Source organism: Desmodus rotundus, chromosome 2 (genome assembly GCF_022682495.2).
Source record: "Desmodus rotundus isolate HL8 chromosome 2, HLdesRot8A.1, whole genome shotgun sequence".
NCBI classification, from domain to species: Eukaryota; Metazoa; Chordata; class Mammalia; order Chiroptera; family Phyllostomidae; genus Desmodus; species Desmodus rotundus.
This window is the reverse complement of record NC_071388.1, coordinates 42,277,450-42,297,025: the sequence shown is the minus strand read 5'-3', so window position 1 is coordinate 42,297,025 and position 19,576 is coordinate 42,277,450. Positions and strand designations below refer to the sequence as shown.

Genomic DNA, 19,576 nt, shown 5'->3' with positions numbered 1-19,576 from the left:
CAAGAAGGAGTCCAGAGGGTGGGCTATTGCTTTCCCACAGGCTGATGCAGCACAAAGGGGAGTGCTCCACCCAACAAAGATGGCATCTGTGATACGGAAGAATGATTTAGCACAGGCATACTGGTGGCTGACCCTTCAGCTCTCACCACAGAGCACGAACCCGACTCTCCTCTCACAATTCTACTTTGCTATGCCCTTGCTCCAGTGGAGCCGAGGGTGAGTGGCTGCAAACCATTAAGAGGATGCCTATGTCTCTAGTAGACTCCTGTCTCTCCCTGGCAGACAGAAACGCCACTGCTTTTCACAACCAGATGTTATGTGGGCACCTTCCCCAGTTCCGGTGCTCTGGGCTGGGAGCCCAACTTTGGGTTTAGATTCCACGCTTTTCAGGGGAACCCCCCACAGCAGTGATATCTCTCTGGAACCTTAGCTGCCACCCATGGGAGCAGGCCAAACTTTTTTGTGTCTCTGCCCTTCCCACCAATCTCGACGTGGCTTCTCATGTAAATCCTTGGTTATAAGGCTTCTCTTCAGCTAACCTGCAGTTGGTTATTTTGGATGATTGTTCTATAATTTAGCTGTAAGTCCAGTTTGGTCCTGGGAGGAGGTGAACGTAGCTTCTGTGTGCTCTCAGGGTTCTGAATAATTTATCTTCACATTTGGGTGGCTAGCCAGAATAATGTTACTTTATTATATATGAAAAAATAATTTTTAAGCACTGTGTGGTAGCACTGTACACAGTCCCTACCTTCAGGACTAGATTTTAGTTGGAAAACACACATGAAACAACGAGTAGGTAACAAATTAACATAAGTGATAAGTATATAATAATGTGTACTTTGGGGGGAGGGCAGATGTTTAAGAGAAGAACAGTTAGGACTTGGTTTCCAAGATGTCAACAGATATAGGAGAAATGGTGTTTCTGGCAAGGGAAACGACCTCACAGGTGCGGTCATGACTGAGATTTGTAATGGGTAATAGTGGTAATGGGAAAAATAAAGCTACAGGGAATGAAGATGGAAAGGAAGACCTTGAAAACCAGGTAGGAGAGATTAGATTTGATGCTGGAGGCAGGAAGAAGCTTGGAGGTCTGGAGCAAAGGATTACCGTAAAGAAATCGGTAAAGAATTGAGGCTTGTTTCACTGCACTATGCGGTGATTGCAGGGAAACAGTCAGGAAGACAGCGAACATTTCTCTCATTATTACAGAACGACTAACCCTGCACGTCAGGAGTTCTCTGGTCTCCTTTGCATTGCAGCTACGGTGTTCACCTGCAGTCTGACAGAGAGGTCAAGCTAATTAATTTGTCCAAGTGATCATCACTTAGTCCCAACCACAAACACCCCATCCATGCCTTGCAAGAAAAAAGTTCTACTACAACCCAATAATTCAGGTGCTTCCAAGTCTTAAAAAAAACATACAGATTCAATCACAGCATATACTATTCTAAGAAATGGGCATGCATCAGGCGAGAAGCAGGTGAGAAAACACTATGTACAAATACACTGAAGCACCAACCATCCGGTGGGAGGACCTGAGAACATTCCCGACATTGCGAGACTAGGGCTAAATTTAAATCTATTTTCAGACAGTTCGTGATATCAAATAAAAGGAAAATATGACCTTTTCAATAGTGTCTTAAGGCACTATGGCTACAGGTTAGGTTCTCTCTCCCTAAGTAGTCTACCAGGAGCATTCCCTCACTTAGACGTTCCAATGTAAGTCGATTAACAAACAAAAGAGGCATTTGAGGCGGCTCCTCGGGGCCCAGGACAAGTCTCCTACCCTGAGCACAGCGGCACGTCTGAACAGCAGCAGGATTAAGACTGTGCACTAGAGGCCTCTCTGATCTTAAACAGAACAAGCTTATTATATCTGAACAAATGCTGTTCCCACAGGAGTTTAAAAGCCCTTGTGAAAATACACACCTGCTGACAATTTTCAAGCTGTTTATTGTAAATCACAGATTTATTTAAAAAACACGAATTATTTTAACATATAAGCAAAATTCAAATAATATAATTATTTAACATTTTGGTATAAAATAATATGAAAAACAGGATGCAAACCAACCAAGAGGTAACATGTTTTTAACAATAACACTGTGTACAACCATCTTTGCTACTCAAGTGACCATCCAGGCTGATAGTTTATTTTCCCTTTGTTTGTGATTTTTAAGACAGCCTTGCATTGGAGCACCAAAGTTTTATTTTCCTTTTTAAAAGGTTGGAATCCTTTCACTGTATTTACAAATATTCTTCTCAGTACTTTAAGTCTGATGAAGGAAGCATCTAGCAATATCCTTCTTATTACAAAAGGAAGTGCCTTCATATTTCCTTTAAATTAAAAGTGTTCTATTCTAAGCAAAAATAAAAAGATGAACACATTTGAGAAAAGCTCTCTCATAAATAAATAATTGTTTCGCCAAAGTATTGCTGTAAACAAGATCATTTCGATGGCCAGCGATAATGATGTTTTCGTCCAATGACAAATTTAAAGTTACAAGTATAGATACACAGCTTATATATATGGCCAAAAGGCAAATGGTTATGAAAGAATCAACAAATAAAAATTAATTATAAATCTGCTTTGTCAAAATGTGCTTTTATTCTTTACAGTTTTTAAAGTTCATCGGAAAATTTAAACTGTAATGATCTAAAAACCCTGAAACCAAAGTAACTGCAAACTAGAATGGTTGACACTACAGTTTTGACATGAGTTAAAAATCCGGAATTATCTGAGCAATCAATATAAATGAGCGTCAATTTTTGAAATAGAAAAGGAATTTAATTCCGTAAACATTAAAGAGCTACCTGCAAAAAATTATATATGCCATCATGTAATTGTGTTTACTGAGAATTCTTTTTTAATTGTTTTGTTTTTCATGTTTCAAACATTAATTATCTAATTAAATGAGAGAAACACCTTAGTTTTCCCTAACAGACACCTCTGCAAAGTTTCTATACTTAGTACGACAGCTATTGCTGAAGTCGTAATTTTGGCCTTCATATAATCCTCCTAGCGACATGTACCACCTCGTTCTTTCTGTAGGGAGAGGAGGCCGTTGGCATCATGGTCCCATTTCGACCCTGCCTTGTAAAATACATGACCCTTACTCTATTAGATCTCGGCCACATCTCTTCCATTATACGGAGTACACAGCTTTACAGAAGCTTTAAACCTCATTCTGGCCACTTTTCTGCCTTTCATTCCAATTTCAAGTGTGAAATATTTAAAAGCTGAAAATACCTGATAGTTATTTTGATGAAAGAATAGATTTTTTTTTAAAAAGATACTATAGCTTTGATGTGATGTTTAATACCCTCAATTTTAAAATCTGAACTTCAACCAAAAAGCACTGTGGTTTATAGACCTCGTTGGGGAGGGGTGGGCTAATTTTAGTAATCGTTATAATAATTTAGACACTAAGAATTTTATTTTATAAATTATGGAGGAAAGAGGCTTTTAATGTTCTTTCTTTCCTTTTTGAAGTCTTATATTCCTCTATGCAAACTACATTCAAATAACTACCTTAAAAACAAACCTATATTGAATATTTAAAAACCAGTTGAAAAATTCATTGAATTAAAATCAGCTTATTTGAATTAGCAATGACTTCTCCCCACAGAAGGGTCCGACGGGTAGCGAGCTGCCCGTGTTTTATGTCATCTTCTAGTGACTTACAAAAAGTATAAAGTACCAGTTAGGGCAGAGCTAATGACTTCTCCAATTTTACATTAAACTTCAAAAGAAAAGACAAATATGTTTTAAATGGCTCCAGCACCATCTAGGTAAAACAGCTACTGGGATGTAACAATAGGTGATTTGGCTGTTTATAAAGAAAATGTACAGAAAGTTCTCACTTAACATTGTCAATAAGTTGTTGGAACTGCGGCAAAACAACATATAATGAAACAATGTTACAGTAGGTTAATTGATATAAATAAGAGTTAAGTTCCGACAGCATCTTATCAACATTATAAAATGAGGCCTAACAAAACCAGGTTATTCCAGGACCTGCTGTGCATTTTCCTAAATCTCCTCTGAAGAACACGAGACTTCCTTTACCAGATTCACGTACTTCCTCCTATGCCGACCCTCCCCTGCCCCCACCGCTTCCAACAAGTGCTCTTCACTAAAAATTAACTTTTATACCTAGTTTAACAATATATTCCTTTCTTTGAAATGTTATCCTGTACATTTAGTATTTTCCAAATGCAGTTATTCTAACTGGACGATTCCTTAATAACTTCTCTATACTTCACATATACATGTGGCATTGGGAACTCGAATTTCTCTTTAGTTTTGTTTTCATAAACCTTTTCTAAATATCAATTCCTTGAGCCATGGCTCAGTTGGTTGGAGCATCAGCCTGTACACCAAAAAGATTGTGGGTTCGATTCCCAGTCAGGGCACAGACCTAGGCTGTGGGTTCCATCCCCAGTAGGGGCGTGTACAGGAGGCAACCAATCAATGTTTCTCTCTCACATTGATGTTGCGCTCTCTCTCTCTCCCCCACCTCTAAAAATCAATTTGGAAAAAAAAACAACAAACATGATCTCAGGTGAGAACATTTTTAAAAAATCTCAGGATTTTAAAAAAAGATTTTAAATATAAACTCCTTGAAATGACTTTAGGCAATGAAGTAGATTAAGTTATACTGAATAGCTTCTAGAATCAAAGAAATCTTCTGAGAGACTGGGCTTTCAAAATATTTCTGTTTTTCTCATACTCGTATTTCACTTAGGGCCCAGATGAACATTTAAAGGTTTTGCGTTCAGGTTTGGCTCAGTGACAGTGAGAACAATGCAACATTCAAGTACTATTAGACAAAAGCAGCCCTGCAAGGGTATGTGTCCACATAGGTCAACCTGCAAAGGAGAACTATTTTAATTATCCTGCAGTATATCTGGCCAAAAAATCCTTTTGAAATTGTTTTTACTTTAGGGTCTGTGGCATCCTCCCAAAGGTCCTGAAGATCTTGTACATGTCCGTGAGATGTCATCATTTTATTGTAGATGCAGGGGTGATAAGGAGTTTTCCCTTCCCCAGAGAAAAACACATGGTATTGTGGTACTATCCCCATTTTATTGGCACAGAGGCCCATGAACACATCATCTATGTAAAGACTCGAGTTAAGTGTCTGTGAGGCCTCATAGACTTTGGCAGCTACATCATTAGAGATCACATAGGCAGCTCCAGCAGTATAGTCAGGGTAAGCTGGCCACTGGTACATCTCATAGGAGACGTAGTATTTGCTGCGTTTGTCTCTAACGGGAGGCGCACCACGATGAACACGACCGATCCAAAAGTCTTGAACGCCAATTTGTTCTAAGCTTTGGAGGTATTCAATAAGATTTGGCATGTGAATAAATATGTCATCATCAGCAGTCATAAGGAATTTGGCATGGGAACAAAAGGTATTTGCCCAACTGAACTGCATCAGTAATTTAAGAGTAAGATTATAGAAAGAATCGGCAAAGTCTTGCTGAATTATATCCTGGTACACTTGGTCTTCCTGAAACAGTTTCCTTTGCAGTTCTTTTCTTGTCAGTGGATTAGAAGGGGCTCCTAAGGCAAACAGAGTTTTGATGTTGGCATTAAGTTGAGACCGAACATACTTCTCATTGCCCCACGTTTTCCTGATGGCAGAGCGTCGATTGTAGTTTTCAGGAGCGGTCTTCACAAGCAGCAAAAGGAGGACGTCTTGTGCTTCACACTTCTCCTTGTGGTTAATCAAGTATCGGTAGCGAGTGGCCGCGTCCTCGCTGCGCTTAAGAGACAGGCTCTCGTTCACAAAGTCGTAGCTATTGATGAGGTATCTGTAAGAGTAGGACTTCATGTGCCTCACAACGTGATTATCAAATGGTTCCCAAAACACCATGAGGCTCAGTATAAAACAAGTGGCACATAACTGGAGAAACTGCCATTTTTTCACTCTTCTGCCACTAACAAACATTATGACGTCCATGTTTACTTAGACTCAGTGTTAAACGGGCATTTGCTTCTTCGAGATCATGGAACTTCACATTCTATGGAACAGATGTCCGCCTTACAATAGGTTGGTCAGTAAAAATGTAAAAGGAGCTTCTTACTTCACAAAATATTTTCTTTTGATGCCATTTTTGCTGAGATTGCAAAAGAACTGAACACACTGTAGAATGAGGACCCTGGCTCATCCAAATGTCCCCACACGGGCATCCTTCACCGACCCTGGTGACTGGCTCCACGCAGGTATTCCACGGACTTCCTTTTGTGAAAGTTAAGTGTAACCTATTGGCGTTAGGACGAGAAAAGATGACACGTGAATGGATTAATTGCTTACCAAAAAGAAATAAACTACTCTTAACGCCTTATAAACTAAATGTACCTGAATGGCCCTGGACAAAAGGTGATGGACGAGGCAGCTAGCACTTAAGAGAGGCATACAGCTGTCTATATTTTAGGGGAGCAGAGGGAAAGGAAAAGAAGAACTCTACTGTTTTCCCATTCAGAATACAGAGATCTTTTTCCCTTCTCAACCTTAAAAAACAAAAACAAAAAAAGCCCTCCAAATGGCTATCATCTTATATACTTAAGGTTCAAATCTTTCAAATGGGTGTATCCATGACTATACTGACTTGAAATAGAGTCAGGATGAAAAGAGCTGTACAGTTCAAGGCAAAACAGATGAATGATGAAAAGTTCATGATAGTAAAGATCCAATAAAGCTTGCTCCAGGCAAGGCAGGAATTAGGGTAAGGCTTTCACTTTAAAATCCAGGTTCAAAATCAAGGAGTGGAGATATGCTTCTCAAAAGATAGTCCAAATTCCCTCCAACCCAAATGATTTTGTGAGCTCCCAATCTATATAGTCATATTCTTTCTTTACTTTTTCATTTGGAAACTCAATAGGCACTTCGAATTTAACACATTCAAAATTAGGAAGCTGTAGAATTATAGCCAAAAACTGCCAGAGAAAAACACATGGCATTGTGGTACGATCCCCATTCTCTTGGCAAGTCTGGAAATGTGAACACCAGTGTGTGCTCGGGCACCTACCGTTTGTGGCACTGCATCATGCATCTAACCCAGAAACCTGAAAAATGAGGGTCACACCCCTTAACTCAAAGTCGTTATGTGCATTAAATGGGAATACACATAGATAGAGAGAGAGAGATAGAGGGATAATTTACCTGAAACACAGGTATGCCGCTGCCATTTCTAACCCATTCTATTGTTCTCCCCTTTAAAGCCCACCAAATCCATTTTCTCCCTATTTGTGTCTGCTTGTACTCCATGCATCTATGTCAGCAACCTGCAAGTCTTCCTTTTCCTCCATTCCATATCCAGTTATTTAATCCTGTGCATTGCTTCTTCTGAATCTCTCTTCACCCCTCATGCCATCATCACTTCTCACCCCAGCCTGGGCAGTAGACTAAACGACCCCTGGCCAAGCCCTCCTCTACTCTCCAGTCAGACTGCCCTTTCTGAAACTCAGATCTAGCCATGAGACAAACTGAGCTTCTTACACCCCTTCAGATGCTCTCCACGACAATACCAAATTATTGGCTGAAAGCTCAGCAACACCTGCTATTTCATACATGCTCGCCTTTCTATCAGCAGTCCTGTGGCCTCCTCCCCTTGCTCATAAGAAGTCTACTAATCCTGAACGAGTTCTATGTCTGCCTCTGGAAAGTGAATTGGGGCCATCCCTTGCCAAAGATGTTTCTTATCTGTGTTACCAGTACCTTCTTACACCTATCTCCCTGTACTGAGGCTGCTGCCCCCAGTTACACATAAACTCTTTGATGCAAGACATGATGTTGTAGATAGCCTACCCTCCGCACCCAAGTTAGTGCCTGGCACCTCGTAGGTGCTCTCTGGATGTTGGTGCAAAAAACCATGCTTGGGGATAGAGCCACCTTTCAATCAAATAGTCACTTGGGAAGAACTATGGGTCAAGATGCCTAGCCAGTCACGTCCTCCTTCTTCTTCCCTAACTAGGAGACAGCAGCACCTGCCTCCCTGAAGGATTCTGTCCCCAGTGCTTACCACAACTAAGCCAAATCCTTTAGCCTGAGGCAGTAGGCTCTCCCCTCAGGGCTGGCACATCAGGTTCCTGGACTGTCAACAGATGGACATGGAAAGGACAATGCAAGCTCCACAAGATCAGTGTTGGATGTTGAGCCTGAGCCCACATCCCAGGCTCGGGGCAGAGGCCCCACTTACGTGGACAAAGACCTCATCCTCCAGTCCCCTATCCTTTGCACCTGATAGGAAACCAAATGCACACGCTCACTGAGTGCCCTGCAGTGTCTCCTAACCTTGACAGCGGGGCTTCCTTCAGACTTCAAGCCTTTTGCCTCCAACCATACTTCACATACCCCAAGATTACCACATGTTAGGGTGACTGCTGCAAAGGCCAGGCACACAGAAGTTCAAGGAGGACCAGAGGTGAGAGCCAAGCCCCACTGAGACTTCTTCCAGAGATAATCAGCACTGGACATCTTATCCCCTAGGGCATAGGTTTTAAAAAGGCTGGTTCCATGTAGGAAGGCACAATGGGCATTAAAAAAGGAAAACAAAGAAGAGGATAGAGACTGGCAGAGTGTACTGAACGTAGTACCTTCGGGGTCGTGGTGTCAAATGCATTGTCATTGTGCTTCACCATCAAAAAGGTGAGAAATACTACTGTGAGGGATAGATCAACTACCAGTCATTTCCGCCTTGGTTTGGCAGGTAAGGGGCGGAATGCTCTCAGTAGGGCGAGAAAGACAGCAGGAAACATCAGTGTCTAGGGCTGGCATGCGACACTGCAAAAACATTTTCATTGGTGGAGGTGTGGGGAGACTTCCTCTCAGTCTTATCGGTGCTCGCTTAAATAAGGGCCCACCTCTGAAAGCAGAAATCCCCTCTGCCTCCTCCACCAGACATATCAAAGGAACTGGACGCTTAACATAAAGTAACAGAGAATTCTTAACGGCAGATTTTTAAGACAGCGTGTCTTTAAGAATTCTGAGAAAATTCTCAGTTCAAACTAACCTGCAGCTTCTATTCTAACAGACCCTGGAAAGGAAACAAAGAGGAGAGTAACCCTTGGAACCATAGGCAAAAATAGCTTCCAATTTCTGAGCAGCTGTGCTTGGCACCCATTCACAGTTCTTTGCAAGTCTGCCTTTCTTGTGAGCCAATCAACCTGCAAGCCGGCTCCTCAGCCCCTGCTCGTACGCTGGACTCACAGAAGCCCTAGTAGCTCCCCTATGAAAGGGGTTGGGGTGTTCCTGCTGCTAACATTCCTACAACCTAGCAGCCAGCCTAGAACACTTATTTAAACCCCCATCTCACCCCACCACAGATTTATATATCTACATTATATTCCTCTATTTCTTTCAACTGTTCCCAAAATGACCTCAAAGAGTCAGAACAGTCTTCTGAAAAATGACAAAGAACCTGACAAAAAGCCAACAATCCATGTTACTTACTTCGCTTTGGTACAGCACATATAGCTCTGAAACCAGATGTCTTTACCTGCGGTAGCCTGAATTATATACCCACCATTTACATCAGTCAGAACTAAACTCCAGGGGTAGTACTCATCCGATGAATGAAGATTTGGGGAAGGTAAACTACTCTTTTACAGTATCCAGCTTCTCTTTTATAACAAAAGAATACCTGAACTCCTCCAAATGGAACATAGTTACTAAGCAGCCTTTTTCAACAAACGCAAAAGCATCTCTGTGACTGAAATTAACTAATTAAAACTAAACAAAGTTGCCCCCAACTCTGGCTTTGCTAATGGAGACCACCCACATGCCACTGATGCCAACTTTTCTGATTTGCAGTCTTACAGCTTCTCCAAAGCACATCTTCTAGCTTCTGTATTCAAAGTGCTGGGGAGGGGACTGGGCAGAAGCCCGCAGACCTGTCCGACCTGGAGAAAGAAAATGCTGGGCCTCGCAGGAAACAAAGCCATCCCCACAATGCTCGCAAAGCTCAGCACGTCCACAGCAGAATGCTGCGGGTGCAGCTTCCTTTGTGAGCCTGCAGCTCTGATCAATGACCAATCAACAGTCTGGACACTCCAGGGCTGCCCCCCTTGGGGGCCAGATTTATTGTGTAACCTCCGGCACCCCTCACTGTGCTCTGATTTGGTGACTTCATCTGCAAATCAGAGTGAATTTCAACGTCTCGTTAATGAGGGAATATAGAAATTACAGATGACTCAGAGCATGCTGAAGACAGGAAACAGGAAAGACTGGGAGAGAACAGGACAGTGAACTGCTTAAATGCAAATATTTGGAAAATGACTTGGGCTTGCTCTATGGGGATTGAGAAGGAACAGATATTCTTAATGCAGAAGTAGGAACATCAGAAAAGACGGGAGCTGTGCACCCTCAGTCACTCAACGATACTTCTTCCCGAGGGAGCCCTTCCAACGTTTCTGGAAAAACGAGTTAGTGCACGTAGAGGCCACACGTTTCCCTAGATGACCCCTGATTCTTCCCTTTTGTACTTCACCTGTGCGGTCAACTCATTTCTTTGTTGAGTCCATGTATCTGATCCTAAAATAGCAGGCCAAGCTGCTACAAATTTTGAAGTTTTAGTCAAGATGGTGAGGTCTGCACTGAAAGTTCAAGTTAAACCACCTCAGTGCCCAGCGTTGCCATGAACCCTGCAAGTATCTGGTACATGCCATGGAAATGGTTGCCCCGGGCATGGTGGGAGTCGTGGTGTCTTGCAGTCTCCAGTGGGCAAGCATTTACAGTCCAGTGGGACAAGACTCATGGTTCCCACATGCAGACACCGTTCCCACAGATGACATGAAGGGACAGACGCTGTCAGCACTGATTTGGGCAGTACCAGCTCCAGGCACAGTAAGAGTGTCCCTGGGAGCAGAGAGCAGAGACAGGTGGAGCAGGAGGGCCTGAGGACGAGCGGGGTTTGGGTGGCTGCAGGAAGACAGGCAGTCTGTTGGAGGCCAGAAGGGAAAGAGTGTCGGTGGGGGCAACACCTGAGGAACAGGCATGTGTCTGAGACCAGGGAGGTCGGGGCGGCTTGTGGGGACCTTGACTGTAAGGCAGAGGAGCCAGTGCATGGCGAGGGCTGCAGGAAGTCACAGGAGTCTGTGTTTTCATTTTTAATGATAACTTCCTTGTCACTATGAATTAAGCTCTATGCAAAAGGGATTGCCTGCAGGGTGGACCCAGATGGCTAGGGACCAGGAACCCGGTATCAGGGCCTGGTGTTGATGCAGATGAGGTGAGGAGGACCTAGTCTGGGCGGTGGGAGTGGGGATGGAAGGAAGGAAGGAAGAAGACCCTCTGAAGAAAAGCAGAAGCCCAGCAGAAGGCAATGAGCGATCTGGGATGGGGTTAAGGAGGAGGAGAGAGGTGGAGTTTGAAGCACTGCTGACAGAGGAGGCAGCACTGGCTTCCTGAGTTGCAGTGGGGGGCAACGTGTCTGGTTTCCGACTGTGTTGAGGGAGAGGTGCAGGAGACACACGGGTGGAGAAGTGCAGCAGGTGATGAGATGGAGGCAGACGGGACTGCAGATGCGCTGGGCGCACCGAGCATAAAGACACTCAGAAGTTTAAGGAACCCTCATTTCGTGGTGCAGGTACCATCGTGCTCACATTTCCTTTCTACTGCACACCAGACAGCTTATCAGCAAGAAAGTCCTGTGTGTGGCTTCAGTTGGAACTCCCTTCCCTCTGAATTCTAGCACACTCACTCCCCGCACACTCACTCCCCAGCACACTCACTCTCCAGCACACTCACTCTCCAGCACACACACTCTCCAGCACACTCACTCTCCAGCACACACACTCTCCAGCACACTCACTCTCCAGCACACACTCACTCTCCAGCACACACACTCTCCAGCACACTCACTCTCCAGCACACACACTCTCCAGCACACTCACTCTCCAGCACACACTCACTCTCCAGCACACACACTCTCCAGCACACTCACTCTCCAACACACTCACTCCCTGGCACACGCACACTCCAGCAACTCACTCTCTGGTGCACACACATACTCCGGCACACACACTCTCTGGCACACTCACTCTTCAACTACCTCCTCTGTATATTCATCTAGAACACTCTGCCCACCACTGCCTGCCCCCTAGCCCCTCACCCCACCCAGCAGGCTGTACCTCTATTCTTACCCACCTCCCTGGTCAGATGAGGAACCATCTGGCACCTCTGCCCTCCTCTCCTTGCTTCTTGTCCTTGCATCGAACAAACCCAGACTGTGGGTCACTCCGACTTCTCTGCTCCTACCACACCTGCCAGGCTACTGGAGAAGCGTGTGACCCACCAGGCAGGCAGCCTCACTGCAAATGGCAATCTCTAGCTGCAGGCAGAGCACAGGCTGTGTGACTGTCCTTCACTTGTCCTGGACTTCTTCCTCTCCCAGTCTCTTCACCAGCCATGCTGGGGCTCCCCCCGCCCCAAGGCCTGTCCTCCCCACTCTCAGCTGATGTGTGCACCTCCTGCTCACAGAGAAAGGAGAAGACCTCACACACTGCCAGCTGCTCATCCCCACGTGTGCCATGGACGTCCCAGGCTTGCTGATCCTCTCCATTCCCTCTCTAAGGCACACTGAAGGTCAGGGCTGGGACTGCGGCGAGGCAAGTGAGGCGCTCATTAGGGGCACAGCCTTGAAAAGTGGTAAAAGTAGGATCATAAACTAATGATGCTCCTCTAAGTCACAATTTAAAAATCAAAGACTCAGTACTTTATACCTGTTACGTTTAAACTTTTATGACAAAGTCCTAGGTGAAACACAATGTTTGTCTCATGTCTGGGCACAATATTTTCCATCCCATCTTTATCTTACATTTTGTTCTACATCCCAAGAATTTTTACCTGGCTTGTCTGATCTCCTAATTCCCTGTGAAACATAACTAGGGCCTATCCTTAGGAATCAAACTGCTGCGTTAAAAGAAATCAGGAATAAAAGGCCCTAAATTTACTGAAAAGGCTATAATTTGATTTTCATAGATTTTTCTTAGTAAATGAGTTGTGATGATTGGTGCTGAGAAACACAACTTGTTTCTGCTTAGTACTATTTGCCTATTTTATTTGTTCAAGGAGGAAGGAAGCAACATGAAATTTGAATTCACAGTTCACAAATTCTCTCAAATTTATTGTATTCTTTTTTAAAGATTTTATTTATTTTTAGAAAGAGGGGAAGGGAGGGAGAGGGAGAGAAACATCAATGTGACAGAAAAACATTTTTTGCTTGCCTCTTGTACATGCCCCAATGGGGAACCAAACCTGCAACCCAGACATGCGCCCTGACCAGGAATCGAACCAGCGACCTTTCACGTTGCGCGACAACACCCAACCAATTAAGCCACACCGGTTAGGGCAATTTATTCTTTCATCAAATTGAGTGTTTTAAATATGAGGCATGTAAAGAAGGAAAAATCCTACCCAAAGCTAACTTTAGGTGTTTTGTAGCTGTTTTTGGCTTAAGCCATGGGCGAAGATTAGAAGTCACTTGGGGTCGTCATCCCTCCACAAAGAATACATTTTAAGAGTTAGTTCTTGATTCAGTATTAGTCTAAATGCTTTATATTCCAACACAGCAAGCACAGATAGGGGACGAAAGCAAAGCTGGGTTATGAAAACCAACAATGTAAATCCTTTAACAAGCACCTCACCCATATATCGAATAAGTTAAGTTATATGTTTCTTTATAAGTTAAACAAAGGTGTCAATTTTTGTTTGCTGGTTACGGGAAAAATAAAGACAGGGAAATACCAAGTGAACAAACAATAAAGGCAGACCCTAAGTAAAGACAGGTGCTAAGGAAACGGGTGACACAGGACCACAGAGTGTGTGCTATTATATTTCAGGAGCTACATTAAAAGTCATTGAAAATTCCCAGTAACAAGAATGAGTATATAGAATCTGAAACAAACAAAAAAGGTAATATAAATGTATTACGTTTAAAGCAGGCCTCGTAAAGGTCAAATATTTGCTTTTCTAAGCTTGGCCCTCTGTATTCATTCTCGAGCACAGTTGTTTGGGTTGACAGGGCTGCTTGCCCTTTTAGATACAATTCTCGGCAGTTCTTTTCTTGCCTACTTAAGAAGCAAACTTCTTTTTCCCGCTCTAGCAACAGTCACTGACACGGGCGTGCTCACTGTACAGCACCGGCTTCACGTAGGTGGTCATCACTCTGTACATCTCACAGCGACCTCTGAGGGAGAAGTGATCGCCCCGTTTTGCAGAAGAAGAAACTTAGGTACAGAGGCATGGGGTTCACCATGTAATGTCCATAAATTCAGACGCCCTGGCAGCCCCATAAACCCCAGCATAGGTCCAGGTCCCGTCCCTGAGCTCCTCCTCGCCTGCCCCTCCTTCCCGGCGCTGGCCCAGCTGCCCCTCCTGGAGCTCCCATCAGGGTGGGAGGGCAGGGAGCAGGTGGGGCAGGGCCAGGAGGAGCGGCCCAGGAAGGCAAAGAATTCGCTCACTGTGTGAAGCTTGGGGGCACTCCTGTTTTGTTACCTGCTACCTGCACATACTGTCAGAGCTTGTTCTCATTTTCTTTGTCACAAACCCTTTCCTAACCCTCCATCTCAACTTTCCCTGCTTCCTTTTCTTGATCCCAGTAGCACTACACAATGGGCAAAGTGACCTTGTGAGTTGTGTCCTTCGGGTGCATAAAGTCCTTCCTCCACAAAGAAGATCAGGGGATTTAAGGGAGAAGAGCCAAAGTGGCAAAGGGGGTTAAAAACAAAGAGTTGAGAAGGAGAGAACGAGAGGAAAGGAAAAAGTACAGGGCTCAGAGGACATGGTTTAAGCAAGTATTTGATGAATAAGTAACGGATGAAATGAAAGGAGGAGAGTCATACATAGCTGAGGTCAAATTATGATAGGAAAAATAGTGATTTAGAAATAAGTTGACAATCTAAGCCAGTATAAACCTGTTATATAAGCTACACATATGAGCCTGTCATCCAATGGCAGTTCATATGTCCTGTTCTGAACATTGTATTTGGAAACAACAGTTGACTGAGGGTTCACTCAGTAAATAATGGTGTAAAACATTAGGTACATATGATATATTTCTGTCTCATTTAATCAACGTATATTATAATAAGTTAACTACCGTTTATTAAACACCTACCCTGCTCCAGGCATTATGCTGGGCAGCCTTGAAAATAGGTAATGTGCCCATTCAATTAATTCAACACATACTAATTTCTCACGTACTGTGTGGTGGGCCACAGGTGGGATGCTGGGAAGGCTCCGGCGGTGTTTCCAGTGCAGATCCCTCACCAGAGTAAATGATCCAGTGCAACCCAGAACCGACCTGATGGAGGCAAGAGAGTAAATAACCAGGCGTTTTGGAAAATGAACAAAAGTAGATGTATATTCTGGTGCTTCCATTGACTGGTCTCCCGAGCTGGACTTGTCTCTAACCCACACACCACAGTGTTTTCTAAGGATCGTCTGAGATAATCTATTGACAGAGTACAGTGCAGATCGGGTGTTCAATATACATCAGTTTCCTTCCTCTAGAAATCGTTCATGCCGCTTCACCGAGACGGTTTAGATCGCCGATGGCTGGTAGTCTTCAGGGACTATTTTCCTTTCACAATGATGAGCTGTACTCTCGATATTCTTCTCAAAAAATATTCATTAGATATGAGGTTTTTTAAACACTGATCTGACTGCTAAGGGCCACTTCCCACTGTCCAAACACGTATTACCACTAAGTGACCGAACACAGTCTTCCACTGTCCCTGACGGGGAAGAACAATATCATTCCCACAAGCACTTAGAAATACTTTTCAATAATGATGACAAGACAAAGGTTATAAGATCCTGTAAATTATGGAGAAAACCTGAGTTTGGTCAACCTTTTAACTTACTTTGTCTAGAGAACTATCAGAAAGTTGTAGAAGGAACTGGAAGGAAAGAATAAAAGACAAACTATGAAATCTTAGGTGGATCTTAAGTTGTGTAATAGTCTTTTAACTTGGAAGCTTATCACCTGCAGACATGGTAGCACATCTCTTTCTGTAGAAACCTACAGATCAAAGTCAGCCTCTGAATTTTCAGCATTAAACTATTTTAAAAAATCACTTGCGTTTATTCAAAGTGTGATCATCTCACTAGATCAATAACTTTCTTGTCTTTAAACATAAAGATTCTTACACCTCCTACACATATGCATACTGTGATAGTTTAGATTTACACTGTTCTAGCTAATCTTTGCCAGCAGACATTCCACGTCAAATGGCAGAGCGCTTGTAACGATAGGCTGTGCCTCAATTTCTGGAACATGGATGCTAGATATGCATCTCCTCACAAGAGTATTCATTCTAACAATGGAACAAAATAATGGCTATGGAAATATTACCACCCAAAAAGGTACAAAGTGACATCAAATGCAATGCTTGGACCTATTGAATTGAGCATATACAAAATCCCCAAAAGGTGGGACACATTTTGTTACTCTGAGAAGAGACAATTGCCTTCTGAATCTCTTCCAGTTTCTTTCCACCACCACATCCTGTATTGTTCCGTCTGCACAGTCGCGTGCAGCTGATCCTCAAGGGAACTCTACTTTTACAAATTTGAAAGTCACCAAGTGCAATGATTCTAGCCAAAGTGACCCATTTTAAAAGATGACCCATTTCAAAACCCATGAGTTACGATTCAAGCTGTTCTATATTTGAGAATTAGAAAGTTATTTTCTTTTCCTACAATCACATCATTTGAACCAGTCTTTTATAAAAGGGAAATTTGATCTCCATTGTGGTGATATGTAAAGTGACATTTTTATTTGCTATAGCCTACACTTTATTTTGAAAACTCTTCACCTTTTACGGACTTTGAGGGGGGCAAAGTACTTATGTGCAATATCATTTGTGCTTCCTAATCATCCCTCATTTCTCATTCCCTCAGCAACAGTTTCTCTGAGCTTCAGCTTGAACTTGCCCTCTCATAACACTCATCCCCATATAAAGGGGTGAGGTGTCCGGGTAAGCCCCTGGAGGACTCAGGTGGGTTAGGCTGAGTCAGCCTCATCCTCAGAAGGTGCTTAATAAAAACTCAAGAAGAGTGCCTCTGGGACAGGGGACAAGTACGGAGAGAAGGAGCAGGAGAGAGAAGGGTCATTTTAAGTGTATAAAGGAAATATTTCAAGTATTGAATGAATCTTGTTTTAAAATAAAAGAGTTGACCCAAAAAAGAAGCACCCCCTCCCCTGTAACAAGATATAAAATCTACCATAAGTTTCTTTTGAGAAAGTTAAACCTTAGCTGCTAATCACCAGTCCCCCTTTCAGAAAGTTCAGGATGGGATCTTTTCAGCGCCACCACCTAATGCAACTACGTTCAATCGTCCTTTTCTGGGTCAGTTTCAGCTTCTCACATCCCTCTCCTTCACCCATAGAGACCAGGCAAAGTTTCCCAAAATAAAGGCACAGAGGAACAAATCCAATTCCAGTGGCTGTACTTTCATCAGAGAATTACCCTAAATAGGAGATACAAGCCACCATCCGCCACTGTCTTTTCAACATCGGTGTCCCTTCAACATGACCCACAACCCATGAAAACCAACACTGGGAAAGAAAAAATATAAGGTGTGGAGTCGGAGTCAGTGCCACTGCCAACCACGCAGTATTTGAGGACGTAACTCCCTGTGTCACTTTGGGATGCAAAATGAGATCCGGCAGAGTCAGGAGAGAGAAGGAATGGCAGAGAACTTCCCGCTCGGACCAGGTCTCCTTTCCCAACTCCGCCCGCCGGCCCGCTTCCTCGTCTCCACTCCGCACCCAGTGACTCGCCCACAGTTTTCCCAGTCTGGCGGTTCCTAATTTCCACCACGACGCAGGCTTTCTAACCGACTCCAGCCCTGCAGCCCAGGGGCAGCAGCGAGGCTGGGGGGCGCCCCCGCCGGAAACCGAGGCCCGGGGTCTCCCGCGCTCGGGCGGGTCTCGGCACCGCGGCGCGGCGGCCGGCTCGCTGGAGCTCCCCCGGGAGCGGAGCGCGCCAGACCCCGGGAAACCGAGCCCCCGGCGGAGCTCCGGCGCCCCCCCCCTCAGCCTACCTGCTGCACCTGGGGGGCGGCTCGGCCCCGGGGTCGCGGCCGCGGGCGCCCGGCCCCCAGCCCGAGCTAACAAAGGCGCTGCGGGAGGAAACGCGCCTCCTTCCCCCGCCGCGCTCTGGGAGGCCCGCGGTGGGGCCCCGCGGCCGGTCGGGCCGCCGCCGCTTCCCCGGCCCGAGCCGCGCTCGCCGGCCCGGCGCGCGTTCCGACCTGCAGTCCCGGAGCCCCCCCTCGCGAACGGGCGTGACCTCACCTCCTCGCGGCCCTGGGAGACCTCGCCGGGTGCGCCGCGGCCGGAGGACCCGAGCCTCTCTTCCCAAGTCCGGAGCTGCTCCGGCGCGGCGGGGCGGCCCGCCCGGCAGGGGCGGGGCGCGGCGGGGGCCGGGCTGCCGGAGACGCGACCGCCGACCGGCCGCGGGCCGCGGGTCCCGCACAAAGAACGACCCATCGGGGAAGTTGAGGCTTCGCCGCAGAAGCGGGCTAGAGCGCCCCCCCAGGCAGCGATCCGGGAGCGAAGCCTGCACTGCCCCCCCGGGGGACCTCGGCCCCGTTTAGGATGCGGTCGGCTGTAGAGGAATTTTTTTTGAATCGTGCTATCGACCACTTATTAATTGCATATGAAACAACTGGTCTCAATACACTTTTCAGTAGGGGACAGAATAACCCACTCGTTCAGAACGAGCGACAGCTCATCTAAAGGAGGTAAGTTCTGACCGAGTTGCAGTTCCCTCATCATTTGCTTTTCCTTTTCGGAGTGAAGCGTTCCAAGAGCAGGCTAGTTTTGATTGCCGACAGCTCTTGCCGCGCCACTTACTCAGTGGGCTTCTGGGGGCAGAAATGACCAAGGACGGAAACTCTAATTTACAGCACACAAAAACTTCACTGCAGCGGTTAGTTTGAAAATGCAACGGGGAAAGGAACCACCCCGCCCCCCAACGATTTTACCTTCAAGCCCAGTTTAATTTCAAAGAGAGTTTACAGCAAAACTCACCAGTCCAAGCACTGCTCCTTAAACTCCCAAATCGGAGGTCTCAAGGACAAAACCTGCCCACTTTATCTTGGTCTTGGGCGAGGACTGGGCCGTCAGCGCTGGATGTCGCTCGCTCTCGCCGCGGAGCGGGCTGGAGTGGGCAGAGGAGGGCGGACCCAATCAGGGGCTTGGGCGGAGGTGGGGGCGCGTCAGCCCGGAGCCTCTCCCAGGGCGCTGCCAGCGCGAGTTTCCTGCACCTCTTGGCGTCCTCGCCAAAGCCCGGCCTGGCCGGCCCCTCCGCCACCAACCTGGCGTGTGGGTGATGATGGGTCCCACCCGATGCAGTTCTTATGGGTGCATGATAACTCCAGGAAGTGCTCCCACGCGCCTCTTTAGTTAGTTGAGATCTTATACTCAGATGATCCACTGTGAGCCGGAATCCACAGGAATGTCTTCTTTGAGCTGTTTTCCCTGCCCTTTGTACTTAATGCACATCACTAGACAAAATGAAGAGAATGTAAATTTCTTCTGAAGGAAAGGGTAACTA

General features: G+C 45.4%; 2 protein-coding genes across 9 annotated transcripts in view; one reads left to right on the top strand and one right to left on the bottom strand.

Annotated features, from left to right (window-relative positions):
- MCF2L2 (MCF.2 cell line derived transforming sequence-like 2) overlaps positions 1 to 19,576 on the top strand; it is a 213,783-nt gene that overhangs the window by 121,796 nt on the left and 72,411 nt on the right. The gene's annotated exons all lie outside the window — the stretch shown is intronic.
- Positions 1,934 to 19,326, bottom strand: B3GNT5 (UDP-GlcNAc:betaGal beta-1,3-N-acetylglucosaminyltransferase 5). Of its 6 annotated transcripts, none has more exons than XM_053918128.1 (3): positions 19,051 to 19,326; positions 15,130 to 15,315; positions 1,934 to 6,274 (listed from the first exon to the last, which is right to left on the bottom strand). In XM_053918128.1, exon 3 carries the CDS (start codon positions 5,970 to 5,972, stop codon positions 4,827 to 4,829), a length of 1,146 nt encoding a protein of 381 aa, XP_053774103.1. In that variant the 5' UTR covers positions 5,973 to 6,274; positions 15,130 to 15,315; positions 19,051 to 19,326; the 3' UTR covers positions 1,934 to 4,826. The 6 variants fall into 6 exon arrangements, with proteins under 6 accessions (XP_053774103.1, XP_045054434.2, XP_053774102.1 ...); XM_045198499.2 differs by having other exon boundaries at positions 15,216 to 15,315; XM_053918127.1 differs by lacking the exon at positions 19,051 to 19,326 and adding an exon at positions 18,313 to 18,385 and having other exon boundaries at positions 15,216 to 15,315.